Source organism: Streptopelia decaocto (assembly GCF_964273445.1).
Source record: "Streptopelia decaocto genome assembly, chromosome: 12".
NCBI classification, from domain to species: Eukaryota; Metazoa; Chordata; class Aves; order Columbiformes; family Columbidae; genus Streptopelia; species Streptopelia decaocto.
The window spans coordinates 15013789-15031619 of NC_138667.1; the positions used below are offsets into that span (position 1 = coordinate 15013789).

Below are 17831 nucleotides of genomic sequence, written 5' to 3' on the forward strand. Positions count from 1 at the left end.
GGGACTCGTGGTACCGCTGCACTAATATGAACAAGGTTGTAACATCTGCCCGTGAGCTCTCCCAACAGTGATTAATGTCTCTCAGGAAGTTATGCAAGTTTATTACTTGCACAGGTGGACAATTTGGAATCCTATTGTGTTGTCTTTGCAGATAGCTTAGACATTTTGCTTTCTGCAAAGATTTAAAAAAATAATCAAGGTGTACGGCTGGGCATTAAGAGTTGCATACATAAAACTGGGGCAAACCTATCTGTCATACCAGTACCTGTTGGAAATCATCAGGAGTGCATGACAGCGCAAGCAAAACACGATCAGCAATTACGGAGCCTAACTGCACCAAGATGAAGGGCACCAAAATCCAAACAGCCTTAAACTTCCTTTTCCTGTTTTCCATGTTTCTCTTCTCAAAACTATTGTTGCCGCCTTGTTTTGCTCCATATATTGGGTTTCCCGTGCTGTTTCTGCATGAGCCTACAGCAAGCTGTTTGCATTCCAGATCCTTCTTTGTTTTACAGCGCTGCTGACACACTCCAAGAGAGATTGCACCCGCAAACAAGCGCTCGGAGACCATCGCTGCTGGAAAGAACTTCTGTCTAAGGGAGGCAGCCTGCACAGATTCATCTGCAAGGCAACAGAGCTCGTCTAGACGAGCCTCATGCTACTTTATAATGAAGCTTCGCCTCAGCAAACAGCACATTTACTGGTGATGCACCAGACTTTAACTCTTTCTCGAGCAGAGACAGCAAGCTTTCATTTAATTTCACCAATCCTCCCACCACATAGAACAGCTTCTTCCTACACTGACAAGTGGCATCCTCAGCTCCCTCTTTCAGGTCTCCTCTGATCAATGATTTGATGCTGTTGTAACCAGAAGCAGGTTGGCCCACGCAGGAAAGAATTTCTGGATACATGACACGCAGCTCCATGTAAATGCCCATTTTTGTTATTCGCCTGAGTTGTTCAGGTCATGAAGGAACTGAAACTCTTTAAGCTTCTGGAGGAGGCTCTGAAATAACATGCCTTCTTCATATTTCATTTGCTGAAACACATGTACATGTATTTATGATGGCAACACATGCAGAAATGATAACGGCAGTTTTCTGAAGAGGAGATCTTGCCCAATAATTTCTATAAATGAGGAGATGAATGCAGTTACCTGGCCAGCACCGCAGCCCCAGAGCAAGCACATGAGCAAGCAGCACTGCCTGCATTTTTACTGCAAATCTTTGGAGAACTACGGAGGATTTCCCAGATGTTAGTTAGCTTCAAAGCGTGCCACTGATACATCAGCATTACCATCACATTTTACAGAGGGGCTGGCTGAAGAACAAAATCTATGCAAAGCCACAGTGATACAGGCTGAGCCTGGGGCACCTCCTCAATTCCCTCAGCTCCTTCCAGCCATCACCCACCCTTGGTCACACTGTTTCTGGAGACCTGCAGCCCCTCTTACCGGGCAGCAGAACCAGCTGGTGGGGTTCAGGTGGACTTGCATGTAGGTGTCAGGGGGAAACCCACGCTGCGGTGCATCCTCCTTGCTCCACCTTTGCCACAGCCTCGTCAAAGCAATCCAGTGGCAAAACAAAGCACAGAACTCAGCAGCAGAACTGATCCAACGTACCCATTTTTTGTTTGATTGTTTTCTAGGTGGAAAATACCCTTTTGGGAGAAATGGAAACATTTTGTTTTAGGAAAATGACTTCTCGGAAGCTGCCCCGGAGGCAGGGCAGCTGGCAGCACTGAGTCAGGCAGAAAACAAGGTCTCAGGGTGGGGAAAGAGACATTAAAAAGGAAGGGGCTGGGGGAACACACAATCTATTTTTTCCTTAGCTCAAAACAGCAGCCTTGCCTCTGCTCTCTTATCTTCAACATAGGGCATCACTTGATCTGGTTCAATAATGTTTCTCCTGACATGTTTGTTCTTTACAAAAGGAACTATTGACAGAACAGGCCAGAATAAAGAAGTGTTCTTCCAATAGATTAATTTTTCAGAGCCTCTCTTCTTTCAGAGCCTTTTTCTTTCTTGGAGGGAGGAGGAAAATGTTGGTCAAGATAACCCTAATTATGAAAACTGTTTCTACAGGAAGGTGGGAAGGAAGCTGCCTTTCCATTAAAAAGGCTTTTTTTTGCTGCTCCATTTTATCTAAAGAGAGCACTTGCAACATTGCAGGTCCTGTAACTCCTTTCTGTCTCCCATATGCTGGGATTAATATTTCATTTTGCTGCAACTACTCACATTTTAACATAAAGAACAGTATGTTAACACCAGAGACAGCAGTATATATTCCTTTACAAAAGGTTTAGAATGGTCTAAGAACATACACAGCTATTAACCAAGCACTTGGCTGGTCAGAACACTCCTTTTTTCTGTACAGATCTTCATTGTTTAGTATGCAAAACTTGGTAGGTTTTTGTAGGTCTAGCTTCAGATAGTCCACTTTAGGAGTTGTGATTACTAATTTAAATGACCTTTGGAGTTCTCAGTTCTTTCATCATCAATTCTTTCTATATCAATAAATGGATCATCATTTACTAATAATATTAGGAAGATTTAAATGCTCCAATATTATTAGATACTGTAAATTTTAATCTGTTGTTTTAAAATATTTATTTTACTTGAAAGCCTAACTTTCAGATTGATATTTTCTGTGTTCAAAGCCACAATTTCCAGGTGAAATAAGAACGCTAAAGGCTTTATTTATTATGGAAGTGAGAACCAGCCCGTTATTCCTGAACTAAAAATATTTAACTGTCAGAAACAGCAAATCTGTTATGATTTGTAATACGCAAGAGTTTAAGAATCACGCATCAAGTCCCACTGCATGATGAAATCAGATTAGATCGACAAAGAGCTTTAAGCGAGTTGTCCCAGCAGACGCGGGCAGGCTCGACCTCAGCACCAGTAACGGGCCGGGTTCCACCATGGCAGCTTCTCATCCGCACACCCTCCCGCTCTCCAACGTCCTAGCGCTAATTTTGATGACAAGTATAGGAAGAGGGGAGGAGTTGTGGAAGGAGGGAGGGCAGACAACACAGGCAGTCCATGAAACCCGGCTAACGCAACCGCAGAGCTGCTTTCTGCTCTGAGCCTCCTCACCTACCCTTAGACCAAGCCTTTCTTCCAGCCTATATAGGCCAGATTCCTCCAGATTTCTGTTCAGAATATAACATTTCACCCTATTAATATACTCCAAAAAATATATAAGTAAATAAACAGTAATAACTAACATTTCATGCCTCAACAGCTGAAGCTTAAAGAAGCTGCAGGAATTATCAAGATTTAATAAAACTGCGAGAGACCCAATCTTTTAAGTCCGTTTGGAATAATTAAATTGGGTCTGGCCTATTTGCTTCCTTTTATGAAAAAAATTAAGGTATAAATGGCTGAAAAAGCTCCAACTCTGCCAGGATAAGCCACCTGGGTGACACATGGATTATATCCCTGCAGCTGATGGACTGAAATATGATTTAAGTGTTATCTTTCCCAGGATTTTCCTATCAGTTGTATGTCCTGTCCTGCTGGGAGAGGACTGTTCTCCCATTGTTCAGAAGGGATGGAAAAGGGATGGCTATAGATGTGAAAATGGAACTGTCACAGAGAGCACGGAGCTTGGCGTTTTCCTGGATGTATCTTCAGAACTGGCCAAAGGGCTGAGGATGGGAGATTCACTTGAAGTACGTGCAAATCATGAGCCAGCAGAAATAATCATAAAATTAGACTGTACTAACTTACGTCAAACCTGACTTTGTATCTGAAAGAGAAAGATGCGCGCATACTCAAAAGGATTCATTTAGGATGACGACTTAATGCTAACGAGAAGCACCTGCAACATGTCCATCAAATTTATTATACCACATTATATACATCCACTGTTCTATTTTTTCCACTGTTAAAATATTAACGGTGGTATGTTAATAGCACAATAACATAGACCAGTAGTGCAAAGCGGACTTTTCGAAGCTAAGGCGTACTTTCAGAATTTCCTGCCTTTCAAGCAGTCGATAGGATCACAAAGCAGATGTTGGTGCTACGCGAGGGAGTCACTGCAGCACAGCTGGAACACGCTGGAGCTGCAGCTCCATCCTGCATGCGAGCTGTTCACAGCCAAAGATTCTGTGTTTGCAAACAGTATTTTTAATATCTTGCCTCTAATTTGAGGGTATATTCTGACACGATAGAACATGTTATTTTCAAACTACAGGTGTATGTGAATCTTTTATTGAAGGGCTTCCATACTCGGTCTATCAGACCTGGGTGCTCCTGGGTGGGCTGGAGAAGAGATGCAGCTGGCTGCTATACACTCATCTATAGCACAGTGGTAAATCTCATGGGATGGAGCAGTTTTGCGTAGTCTAAACACTGGAAGCAGAACAGTTAACTGCGGCATCGCCGGAGATGGCTGATGAATCAAATACCTCCTCTTTCTGCAGGGAGGAGGGGATACATTTCATTAATTATTACCTTCCAGGGCATGCTGACTTGCTTCTGTCTGTGCTGAATTTCATGTAAACCCTCTGTTGAATGTCACACTCACACGCTGCCTGAAGTGCTTGATTTTGTATTTGGATATCTGGTGTAGCTGACAGATGTTTACAAACTCGTGTATCTGCACAGCTTCTTTTTGCCTATCCATCTGTGCTCCCTGATAGACAGCAAATTATACCTCCTCAGGCTGGAATAATTTAAGATTGTCACATCAACCCTTAATCTGCATTTTTTTAGCTGGTAGCATTCAGAGATTTTTCAGTTACAGATACTGGAGTATAATTTTAAATTAACCTAAGCTGTTTATTTAAGATTCAGCCATTTCTAAACAAGCGGCTGTGACTACAGAGCATTACAGCTGTTTTTAAAGATGACAGAACTGTGATTAACTGGGACTTTTGGAATGTACAACTTGCCATCATTTATAACACAAACTTCAGGTTGCTTTGGTGTAGAAGGCTGAGCTCTTTAAAAACCTTATAAAAAATTAATATACATTCCCTTCTGCTCTTATCAGTATGTAAAGAGGTAGCGAGGTTCAGGTCTTTGTAAACCCAGTCAGTCTCATCTCAGAAGAAGATCCTGAAGCATTTTTTTCTGGTCCTCATGGCAAGAGCCTCGTCCTTTCTCACACAGCCAGAACTTCTGAGAGGTGACACAGGATGAGGTCGTTGTCTGCAACCAGCATCTCTGACCAAATGACTAATTACAGCTTGTTTAATCCTCTTGGGAAGGGAGAACAGCAGTTTCACCTACACCAACGCCTTCCAGCAAGTCTGTCTTCAGGAATCTGAATGGTCCTATGTCCAAATCTTTCAGTCTTCTCCTTGACTGACAGTAGGACTTACAGTGTGCATCATCTTTCAATTCCTCAAGTGTGAGCCGTTGCTTTTCTCGTCTCCAGCTCCTGAGAACTCCACCCGGGCCTTCCCTTGCATCAAGTGCTGGGAGTTGATGCACAACAGCAGTGAGGAATTTTCAATGTTACACCAGGACTTCAGCACTGAAATGGGGATCTTCACCTGCTGGATCATTAGTCTTCTGAAGTCTCTGTCACAGGGATGCCTTCCAAAATGCCAGTCACGTGGGGAGGGAACACAAGGTCAGAAAATGCTATTAGTGGAAACGTTAAATCATTTCGTTTAAAAACAACTGGAGGCTACTCTCAAACTTAATCCACAGAAATGTTCCAAACATGTAAAAAGCTGCATAGGGAGGGAAAGACTGAGTGTGAGATCGGCTCTAAACCCCTTGTCCAAGGAACTCCAAGGTACCTCAAACCCGAATCTGACCCGGGCTCACGGTGACACCGCATGGCAGCGTGCCCAGCACAGCCCTCGGGGACGCCAACCCCACACACAAGGAGCAAGTCCTTAAGCTGGGCTTAAGCCTGCACTCACCTGCAAGTCAAGCCCAGCCTGGCCTCTACCACACCACCCACCCGGCCTTGCCGCAGCACTAGATGTGCATCTCTCACACCTGGGTTTGCTGGCAGCTCCAGCGTGGGCTGGGGCGCGTGGGCGGCTGCCAGCAGAGCCCAGGGCATCCCCCGCACAGCACCGAGAAATTAGCACCAGGGTGATGATTTTAGCCGTATTTACCTTTGTTTAGCACCGATATGGAGAAAAACAGCAGGGATGGGGAGGCAGGCTGGGCTTTCAAGCAGCACCTTGAAGGAAATCTGAGGATAAGGAAGGCAGAAGCTTGGCTCTTAGCCCTGCTCAAGGACCGGCCGCAAAGCAAAGCGACCTACTCGGCTCTACAGGAGCGCAGAATTTAAACCGACTAATCCAAGTAATAATTACCAACTTCCTAACAGATTTCACACCTCATCTGTTCTCAAACTGTTCCTGAATTGATTCTAATTTCTTCTGTAGAACAATTAAAAGTACTTTTGTTATCCTGATGAACTGAACTGTAACCAAAGCCATTGCAAACAAACATAAAAGACGGATGATAAAGATGGTAATAAGCATATTGCTGCTGTGTCCTGAATAGTCACCGACACTTCTTAGTGAATATCATCTTTCACAACAACAACAAAGGATAAGAGCACAAGGCTATTTCATGCAGTCATCAAAACAAAATGCACTGAATATTATATTTCATACTAAATACATTACCCTGGCAGTTTGACACTCAACATTTCAATAGATATTGCGTCTCTCTAACATTCTCCCTGAATTTCTGCAGATGGACTTTTAAGTATCAATGGAAGATTACTTTACTTGTCACGCTAAAGAGATTTTAAAGAATGGTTGCACACACTTCATTTTTAATTTTTTTTATTTCCTTTTTTTTGTTAAAGGGAAACGAGGCATGAATTCAGAAACACGGTTATACTGAAAGGGCAAATCCCAGGTTGTGCAGTCGTCCTTTGTGTGTAGTGCTCTTTCAATAGCTGAACTGGCTCGTCTCTGATGTGCCCAGCAAAGCACTGGGAGGATTTGCTGAAGTTAAACTGAACTAACCTACACTGCGCTAAGCTAAGCGGATATAAACTAACAGTATTCCCAAATCTCATCCATTTTAAGAAATGTATTTTATTTTATTTTTAAGCTGTGCAGGTTTCTGGTGACATGTAAATGCACACAAATCTCAATTTTCAGTTAAAAAACCCCTGAACAAGTAAACACCAGAGAAAAAAAAAAAACAACAACAAAGTAAGTTTCTGATTTCAGAAAACACCCTGAACACACAAATATCTCTGAGGATCACAAACAAAACCGACAGCAATTTCTTAGCCTGGGATAAACATGTGTTTTGAGGTTCAGTTCCAGAGTGCTGAAAATCGGAAGTCTGCCAGGGTTAAGTGGGACACGCGTTCAGTGTATAAGAATGTTTTTGGCAACAAAACAGCCCTTTTCACCTGACACGCACCTTCCCACTCCTCAAAATAACAGTGGCTGCTTCAGAGCGACGCAGCGATTGCCTCGCCAAGCACCGGATCTATACACAGGCATCATCTCACCCGCTACCGGCTTTGATGGGCCCCTGCTATCGTAGGCAACAGCAATTAAGCATCCTTGTAAGCCGCTGCTCTTCCAGAATTTTAAATTTGATTTTTTTTTTTAAATGGCGTAAGGGAGGGTGTTTGTTCACTGAGAGCGAGTTTCATTACTCACATGGCAACTCTGCCAGTAGCAGAGCACGGAATGGATTGTTACCTTTCCCTATCCATTTTGTAAAGATATTGCTTTCTTTCCAGACTGCAAGCATCACTTCTAACTGGATTTTGAATTATAATGTGAACTTTACAAAATTATTGGTGCTATTCATATCGCTAGTTAGATTCTACAGAGCGGCAATATTTTTTGCCCTTTCCCAAACCAGCACCTCTTAGTGTTTTATATAAAACAACCACGGCCAGCAGAAATCGAACATTTCCAAGTAATGTAAAGTATTGCATTGCACAGAGTAAACAAGGAATAAAACATTTTTATACTTCCCCTTAAACTTATTTGCTTTTTGAAAATATTTATGCAGCATAGAACACACGAGGTTATTGAGAAATACAGCCGGCTCCTCTTCTTTAATTGAAACATTTATGCTTTTTGTTGTCTAGCAAAAAGCAATGAACAGTAATAATGCAAGATAAATACACAAGAAACTTATAGATATGATTGTAAAACAACATCATCCTAATGTTTTCATTTAATTACCCTGAAATATATTCTATTTAATATTCATTACTCAAAAGCCAATTTAAAAGAGAAAGAGGTGAAGGGACTTATTCAGAAAGACGGACTGTCATTCACTGCAATAGTTATCTAATATAGAGAAGTTAATAAAGCAGATTAATCTACAAGTCCCTTTAAGCCATCACTGAGTTTAGAACAACTGCCTCTTTGACCTCTAACCCTCCCGCTGTGCACCAGTAGCAGGTGCCAGCTGCACGAAAATTATGGCCCGCGCGTTGCAAGGCAAAGTCTTTTCTTACTTTGCTTCTGACCAGCAGCTGACCCTGTAGGAACGATTGTTCCATGCGCTGGCCTAAAGGCTACATAAACCAGCCACGGCGGAACAAAAGCGGACACGCAGCAGCTGCCTGGCCCCAGGGCGAACATCCAACACCGACACCTCGCCAGCCCCGGCCCCGCGTTTTGTTGCCGTCTGCGAATTCTGTACAATACTTGTTACTCCGCCCAACGCAACTTCTCTCCATCCCCAAACCTGTTTGTGTAAGCGACAGCGCAGCTTGCGTGATTAAGAGGAGCTTCCCAATTTGATTTAGCGCCGTTATTAAGAGCGGGAAATCTTTGGATACGTCGCTAATGATGATGTATTTTAACATTAAAAGTCTTAAAATTAAATTACTCGATTCACATGACAACGAATCACAACAAGGACTTTAAACAAAGCAGAATTAGAGAAGACACTGAGCTCGTTAATATTTTTTGATTTCTTAATTGACAGCCCTCTTGTAGTGACAGCTATACGTTTAGCAACATACTTGAGACTGAGGCTGCTGCTGCCTTTCTTCATGTGCAGTAAGACAGTATGTATGAAAGAGAAGCAACCATATTTTTCATTAAGATAAGATGGCTTTGACAATAGTTATTTTGCTGATACAAATTACACAACCACAAAAACAATCAGAGTAATGATTAAATGCAGTTATGTACATGGGAGACTACTAGTGCAAATGTTAACATATTTAAATGGGTTCCCTTCATTAAAAAAAATTATATATGATATTAAACCATCAATCAAATCAAAACACTAGAGTCTAAACGTATTGTCACTGGTTAAAATAAATGACTTTGAGACTGAATTTTGGCTCACTCAATATGGTGCCTTTTCTGTTGCTTAGCCACCCAAGTCTCTGCTGGCTTGGGCTACAGCTGGTATATCTCCATCCCTTTCAATTAATAAAGAAAGTTATGATAGTATTGGATAACATTTTAAAATTGTGCTAAGAGGCTGAAAACAGATGTCCCAATGAAAATCTCCCTCACTGCTGTTATCAAACCTCTTAAAGCTGAGCACTCTGGTCCCCATTCAGCTGAGCCTTTAAACACATTTAATTTTAAGCATAGGAACAATTGCACCTGTGGGTTTGATCTGCTCTTAAAATTAAGCAGATGCTCACGTATGTGGCTCATGGTGCTCAGGTACGTCTTGTACACCTGCCCTGTGTCAGTACAAGCCAGATTTCTTTTGGTGCTGTGTTTATATGCAAGTGCTTCTGCAGGGGCCATGCATTATAAACACAGCTCCTCTTCAGGTTTCTATTTCAATTACTGTGCATAACTCCACACTAGCTGCATGCGGCACTGAGGTTTATCTGAAAAACAAAACCATCACTGATTTTACTACATAAAAGGGAAAAAAAGGAAAGCAGCAATTTTTATTTTAGTAATGCCACTTGAATTTTTCATTGCAACTGGCACCTTTCTGTTTAAGGTTTGCTATGCAGCGCTGCTGTGCTGCTTCGTTTAGCGCGCGTTTGTCACTGGGTTCTAAGTTCGAAGTCACGTGCTCAGCTCCAACGAGCAGCCTGGGGAGGGTTTACCTGTCACCTTCACACAGGGGGACTGGACTAGATGATCTTTTGAGGTCCCTTCCAATCCCTAACATTCTGTGATTCACGCCACGGATCCTCCTGCCACCGCAGCACTGCCCACCTCACCCTCAACCTGTTTTTGGCACTACCACATGCACCATCACCACAGTCCCCAAGTTCCTTGTTCACACATGTGCCTTCCCATCTACCATCTGACCCCAGCAATGCTCAAACTTACCAAAACCCATCTTTACTCTTATCCACACAGTCCTCCGGAAATCGATGCACAGGACATATTCACCACGTGATACCCTCATTCATGACCTTACACCTCATGCACCTCTCCAAGACAAACCCAGGACAGGCACTGAGCACTGAAACGCCACTGAAATCCTGACTCCATCCAACCAGCCAACCCTTTACCCCCTCCCGCATCTAGCAAAGAATTAGTTCAATAACGGCTATGCAAACAGAACTGTTTACTTATCATGCATGGCTCCGCAGAACATTTGTCAGAACGATGGGTGAAAGACACTACGAAACTGATTGAGTTTTGGAAGTAACTAACATGAATAATACTTTACTGCACTCAAACTGAACTAAGAGCCTAATGTGTACAATTCAGCAAAATAAGCAATAACAGAAGATAAAGACAGCATCTTAAAACCCAAAATTATACTTTCATTTATAAAGCAGAGCAAACACTGGTTTCACCTGTCAATCCTGCAATAACAGCATATGAAAGTAGGAGCTTTTTAAAATTATTTATTAAAGTACTTATAACACAACATAATGTAACAGCAATAGTTGAATGTAATAAACTTAATACCGCTTCCTATCCATATATCTCAAATTACTTTACACACGTTAATTCAGTTTGGTTGTAAGACACCATCATGAAGCAGTTGCTTGCAGATTAAGCTCAGACTAAGTAGCTCGCCTGGGGGCACAAAGCCTGTAGCACAGCAAAAAGCGGGGCCAAAGCCAACAGCCACTGTTAGGTGTTGAAAGTATACTGTAACTTACACCTAAACATTAAAAAGTTGGTGCACTTCGACGTGTCTGTACAGCCACATCTATGTATTAATAAACCAGAGCTGCTATAGGACATACATAAACAAACAAAATGAGAATTAATAAGCTTCAATCACGCACTTCTGTGACGCCAGAGGCTAAAGAGTAAAGCCCCAATCTACACCCATCACCTCAACTGCATTCAGATGCTGGATCACCCCACTTAATAGCAAACGAGTGCTCAGCTGCAGGCATATAAACAGAAAAGCCATGAAATAATTCTGCTGCTATTACAGGTACTGTTGAGAACTGGCAACGTGCCGCAGATCACCGCGACACCCCAGCAAACTCGCGAGGACGGAGCGACGGGGCCGCACCGGGCGGCGTCGAGCAGGGGCCGCTCCGCCGGGCACTCGGACCCGCACCCTGCCCGGGCCGGGGGGAGGCGGGGGAACACGGCGGGGTTGTCCCGCCGGGCCGGGGGGAGGCGGGGGAACACGGCAGAGCCGCCCTCCGGCCCCGCAGCCCGCCCGCTCGCCCCGGCCCCGCCGGCAGGGGGCGCGGTGCCGCTCCGCTCCCCGCTCCGCCCGGCCCGGCCTCCGCGATGGCGCCGCTACCCCGGAGACACCGGTTCGCGCCCACGTCCGGCAGGAGGGTCCGCAGTCCGCGCCCGGCACAGGAGCCCGGAGACATCCGTGTATCCATCGACCCGAACCTGCTGGAAATTTTAATTATCCAGCTACTTCACAAGATCCAACTTGGAAGAAATGTTCTAACTAGTAAATAATTGCAGTTATCATTGCATCAGTTTAGTTTAAAGAGCTGACAAACCTCTCTAAACTCAAAGCACAATTAGTCATTAGGGTCTAGTTTTTCAACGCTGTTAAGCAATTTGTAACCCATTCCTTTTAATAGGGTTATGCATTACTTAACCGACACAGATGTCTTGAAAACTGAAACCTCTAGTTATGAAGCAGCAACCTTGTTCATTAGCTTCCGTGATAGTCAAATCATCTATAAAACCGGTGTTTAATGGCCAGCCGATGAATAATCAATGTCTCACTTTTCATCTGAGTGTGAAAGTGAGAATAATCTAATACACCATCCCCCTGGTAAAACGCGAGGCCTTGGGTTCCGTTTCTATTCAGGGCTGATTTATAACCCAATGGAAACCTGATGTAAACATATGATCAATGAGTCCCATCATTGCTGATAATAACCCCCAACCGGCCCACTCCCTCATCTCAAAAGCCATCCCTTTAGGCTATTAGTTTCGTCCAGCTAATCCTCTCTACTATTTCTGCCTGCTGCTTTTACCTTGGCCATCCGTTCAGTCCAGCAGACTCAGAAGTAATTTTATACGCAGCAGAGAGCGGGTGGAATTGATTTTTCACTCAGTGCTCAGTTCCCATCTGAATAATTATCAATTTTACTGCCTCATAAAGGGAAGAGTCAAAATTTCAAATCAATTCAAAAGAGCTTCTGAGACAACAGAAACTGTGCATGAGAATAAAGGTCAAAGTTGTCAGTGACCTCGGGAGATGATGTCAGATATTAGTACACTGAGTAGTTGACATCAGAGGCACTCAATATGATATGACTAGTGCTAATGCAAATCATATTTATGCTGACTACTGGAGACCTGCCATTAATATTTAAAAGAGTATGTGAAAGCCTGCATTCAAAATAAATGTAACGTATTCCGCAGAACCTGAAGTTAATAAAGACTGATCACCACCTAGTCATATGCTGTGAAGTGAAAGATTACTGCATATTAACAAAGTTATTACGTCAAGATTGCCACAAACGCAGGGAAGTCCAGAGCCCAGGTTGCTGTTCTGTCCTTTCTGCTCAAATCACTGCACACACAGTACGGTACTGAGCAATCTGACACAGCCCAGCACTGACTTCACTGCTAGTTGCCATGAAACCCCTATCAGGCAAGTAAAACATAAGAACCTGTAATATGACATGGGAATCATTGTATTCTGATAATGATGTCAATAATAAACATCATTAATATCCTCACAATATGCTGTATACTGCCAGGAATATATTAGGTACCATTAGTTACTTTTCACCTTCAATTAGAACAGTAAACAAATGACAACAATAACTGTGGTGACTGTACGCCAGGCTTTTTCCAAATGACAGCGTATCTATTAGGGAAACACAAAGACGACCACACGAGTCATTTGCATTTTGTTAATAACTTCCGTTTTCATTAAAAGCCTCCAGACACGTCTCCTCAAACAGCATCTTTGCAACTGCATTAGGAATCCAGAGATTCTTGTAAATACACATTTTCAAATAGCTGATTGAGATTTTAAGGGAATGTGGCACAGAGCAGATGTGGAGATATGTAGCTATGAACATTGTGATCTCCCTGTAATGGACGTGGGCTGTGATGAACTTGACAGAGCCGGGAAGGGAAATCTCTCCTAAGAGCTGTAGTGGCCACTTCCTTTTCAGAAGCATGAGATTGAATTTCTATTGTATTTATCTTTAACAGAAAAAAACCCCACTGAGTCACCTACTGCAAAATAAAATATTGAAACTCAATAGCATACAGCCGTGTCATTCACACATTTAATTATCAAAGTGTGTGGTTCAATGCCAGAATTTGTTCTTCTTTCTCATAAAATGCTTGAGAGCTTTCCTTCCCATTCGCCTATAGGAATGTACGGATGATCTTACACACCTTCACAAGCAAAAATGAAACACCAAGTTTTAAGAATGAAGTTTTTACAGCCAAATATAGCATCAATACTTTTCAGCATGACAAAAGCCACCTTCGATCTTTGGCTCTCATGAGAACATGGCTGAAGCGACTCATGGTTGCGTACCAGCATGGGGAGGTTTGTTCTGTTGCTAAACAGCCAACGATACCCTGGGGTTCAGTACCACCAAAACATCAGGAAAATTCAGAAATTTATTAATAGCCCATTGAAAAGACTGCTAATTCACCTGCTGTAGAACATCTGGGTTCTGCTGCATGAAATGAAGCAATCTCTGTCCATCCTGGGAAATCTCTCTACATCTTGGAGTCTTCTTGCCTTTAGAGAGGTGCTTGAAGAGGTAGGTGACAATGTAGTCTAAACTAGCGCAACAGCTGGAGGAGACTATTGTATCTGCGTAAAAAATGAAACAGTTTTGAAATTGTTTCCCTAAAAGAATAATTAATAATGACATTTTATAGCACTTGCAGAGCTCAGCTTCCATAATCTCTTTGACATTAGGCTAATCGATACATTGACAGGACTATTTTTGATACATGAGTCGACTAGCTTTGAACACTGCTTTTATTAACAGACAGCAGTATTAAACCTTTGCTTTTGAGTAACTGGATAGCTCCATGTCCTAAAAATCCTATCAACGCCAGTCAACTTCATTCACTCCTGTATGAACGCTGCTGCCCCTCTGCCTATTGGAAAGCACAGGCTAAGTGTGGAAATTGTACTGGTATTCAGTTTCACATTCAGAAGGCTCCAGATTCCTGGAAACTAAGATTCTGGTTTGATCTGCTTACTGAAAAGGCAAGGCTCGATCATATAGAGCTGTTGCCCAGGTTTTTCTCTAGTATTTCACAATGTTTCTCTGCCCCAAATAACTTATACTCAATGGCAGGTGGCAAACAATTAACAAAGGCCATTAAAGGTAGTAAAAGGGTGATCACTGAACAGCTAGTTAGTAATTTTTCTTAACAACCAATAATTCAAGTAGGTTAAAGTACATTAAATATGGTTGGCAACAACACAACAGCATTAGCTAATAAATACTTCAAAAACATCCCCAAAACTAAAAGTCATGACAGCAAAGGAGGATACTGCTGAAAAGCAGAAGCAAAAGCCTCTTCACATCTTTACTTACTGTTGCTATAAGTAAGGGAGATTAAAAGCTTAAACCTATTTGCAGAGTAAATATGTCTGTCTGATTTATGTAAGTTATTTTCTTGCTAGGTGTTGCCTGCTGCGCCGCTGCTGCGCAGGAGGATTCTGCTCCTTCTGTGCAGCAGCACGACGGTAACCGTGTGCGGTCCCTGCGCCTCACACACACTCCTCTCGCCTCCCCGATCGCGGTGCTGCCCCGTCCTCCCCTGACACCCCAGATGCTCCTCGGCCCCCAGACCAGCGGCTGCGGCTTCAACATTGACAGCGGAGCTGCCTCCTGTGTTTCAACGCGGCTCCTCGCGATGCCAGCACCGACCGAAGCTCCTGGCACACACGCAGCGGTTTAACCTGCCGGGTGCAAGGTTTAGCCCTACCTGAGATTCTCTGCAATTTCAACCATCGGATCCAACGGAGTGGAGCGTTTAGGACTCCATCCTGCTGTCGCTGACAGCAGCTAGAACTTGTCTAGGCCTTTTATAGTTCACAGTTTTTATTTTAGATGGGCCACTGGAGTAAGGGATGTGTGGGGGTTGCAAAAGGAATTAAACTGTTAAAATGCTCATTCTGAGGGAAAAGGGATTAGAAGGATCCAATTAAATGTACCTTGAATTCTTTAAACTATGCTAATTTGGAGGCCTGCCAACCTTGCAGTGTTCATTTAAACACATCCCTCTAGACACTGAAGTATTTTGATCTGTGTCTGTTTAACTCCTTCAGCTCTGTGCTGACACTATTAACCCTTCATGATCTAAAAACTAATTGTGCTTTGCTAAAAGTGTTTTGAAATAAACACTGAAGAAACATTTAAAGGCAAAGAAGGCACAAATGGTCTCCTAAGACTTGATTTTCTAAAGCAACCAGCTGACTTAGCAGCAGGTGTTAATCTAGCAGCTCCCAGAAATGAGCTGGAGCATCTCCATGGTCTTCACTGAACCAGTGGCCTTCCTAGGACCGAATGCACCAGGGCAGGATGCTAAGACACGTTGCTGGAACAAAGCTGAGCTCAAAGTTATGAGTCTTGCCAAAGTAAAGACTGCACAATCTGGCACTCATCATGTTCTCAACCAAAACAGTCCTGCATATAAGCTAGAAATGCAATTCATGGTGGAATTGAATCACCATCAATAACAAGTGAGAGACTTGAAAATACGTATTTCATAGGAGGGCTCTGCTGTATTTCTAAACCAGTGCTTAACTCTATTTCTTTTTAAATTGAATAATACAAAGTAAATCACTATCATCAGTTTACAAAACAGCAGTAGTTCTAAACATGCTGATACTGTACAAGTAGATATTTTACATTCGACAGTAAGTGATTTTAGCAGGACAGCAGACAGGTCTGTGCTATCATTTGCTCATGAGAATCTGATATGGGTGTTAAGAGCTACTTAAATTTGCCCATAACTATATATCAAATATGCTTCCCTATGCTCATTTTTCCTTTTGATTGCAAGGATATAACAGACAGGGAGCGTCAAGCAAACTCCCTTGAATGACTCTTCTGGGCATGTGGAACCTTGTGCTGGAGCAGCATAGTGTTCTCACTAAATCTTGGCAAGACAAGCCAGCCAATCAAATAAATAGAACAAACAAGAGCAACAAGGAGCTACCACTTCTGAGTTACGGACAGAAGAAATGGATGGAGAAGACAGAATAGAGATAGAATAATAAAAGAAACTGAGATTAAAGCTTGGGATAACCAGGAAAAAATCAAGTCAAACCGCGGTTCTCATTTCTGGTCAACTCAGCTCTGTCACCCGTGAACTAATCACTGGGATCACGAAACAAGCAGGCCACTAGCTCAAGTAACGGGAAGTTGAGCATGTGTGTTACAATAGGATATACTATTTTTAAAAAGCCAACAAAAGACCAAAACAACTTGAGGATGCCCTTCGGTCTCAACAATATGACAACGACATGCTGAAGGGGAATTATTTATCAACAGTTTAATGACATGGCTGAATCTCTGCAAATTGAATATTTTGTTTTTCGCACAAAGGCGATGAGAGGGAGAGTTAAGTGGTATTTTCCTTGTCCATCAATTGCTTACGGTTCAATAGTGGCATTATTTGCCTTTGAGACTAAACCTAGAGAGTAAATGGATTTAGCAATTTAACATCTAAATTAGGCAGCAAGACAGAAGAAATGTTTTACTTTTTCCTCAATGAATAGCACACTATACTATTAATCATACGGGAATTAGAAAAGCTTTGCAGAGATTAGTGACAGCATGCCAGGCAGACTACATTAAAAGGCTCCGATCCACTGAGTCAGCTGTGAAAAAGCCAGGTAAACACTTTAGAAGAGAACTATTGGAGTGTTTATCCTTGCAATAAAAGCTTAGACGAGGCTTCCATTATAGCTGATTTACGGTGAGGCGCTTCCAAAGGAATACATGTTCTTTCCCGGTGTTTATAAAGAGTGGAATCAAGCAAGGTATTTACTCAGCAACAGAATGAACATTCCTGAGAAATAAGGATTTGGGGAATGTTTATCCTACAGCTGATAACAATGAGAGTCTCAAAGGCTTCACGTATGTAAACAGAGTAGAGAAAAAAAGTCAGATACTTTCTTCCTGTGAAGGGAAGTGGTCTCTTGGTATTTAATTTTTAAAGTAAAAAGACAGCTATTTCATTTTTATAAACATTTCTGAAAATGACTCGTATGTTCTAATCCGTTTAAAACACAATTCCCCCTCAGATGGCTTATAGCCCTGAGCTCTGCTATTCTGAGATGTTCTTGTGGCGCTGATACAATTCAGTGAAAAAGGCAACGCTTGGATCTACTTATTTTCCAAAGGCAGAAGGATGTATGTGACCAAGTAACACATAAGAAATAGATTCATATTACCCTGCCTGACACTTGGTAATGCCCCAAACACCAACATTTTAAAAAGGATAAAATGTTAAGAAAACGTTAAGAAAACGCAGTGACA

At 42.5% G+C, this 17831-nt stretch overlaps 1 protein-coding gene across 1 annotated transcript in view; it reads right to left on the reverse strand.

Moving 5' to 3' along the window:
- RANBP17 (RAN binding protein 17) overlaps nt 1-17831 on the reverse strand; it is a 148275-nt gene that overhangs the window by 9599 nt on the left and 120845 nt on the right. The window contains exon 25 of the mRNA XM_082063400.1: nt 13974-14137. Within this exon, the coding sequence (XP_081919526.1) occupies nt 13974-14137 (164 nt within the window). The remainder of the gene's footprint in view (nt 1-13973; nt 14138-17831) is intronic.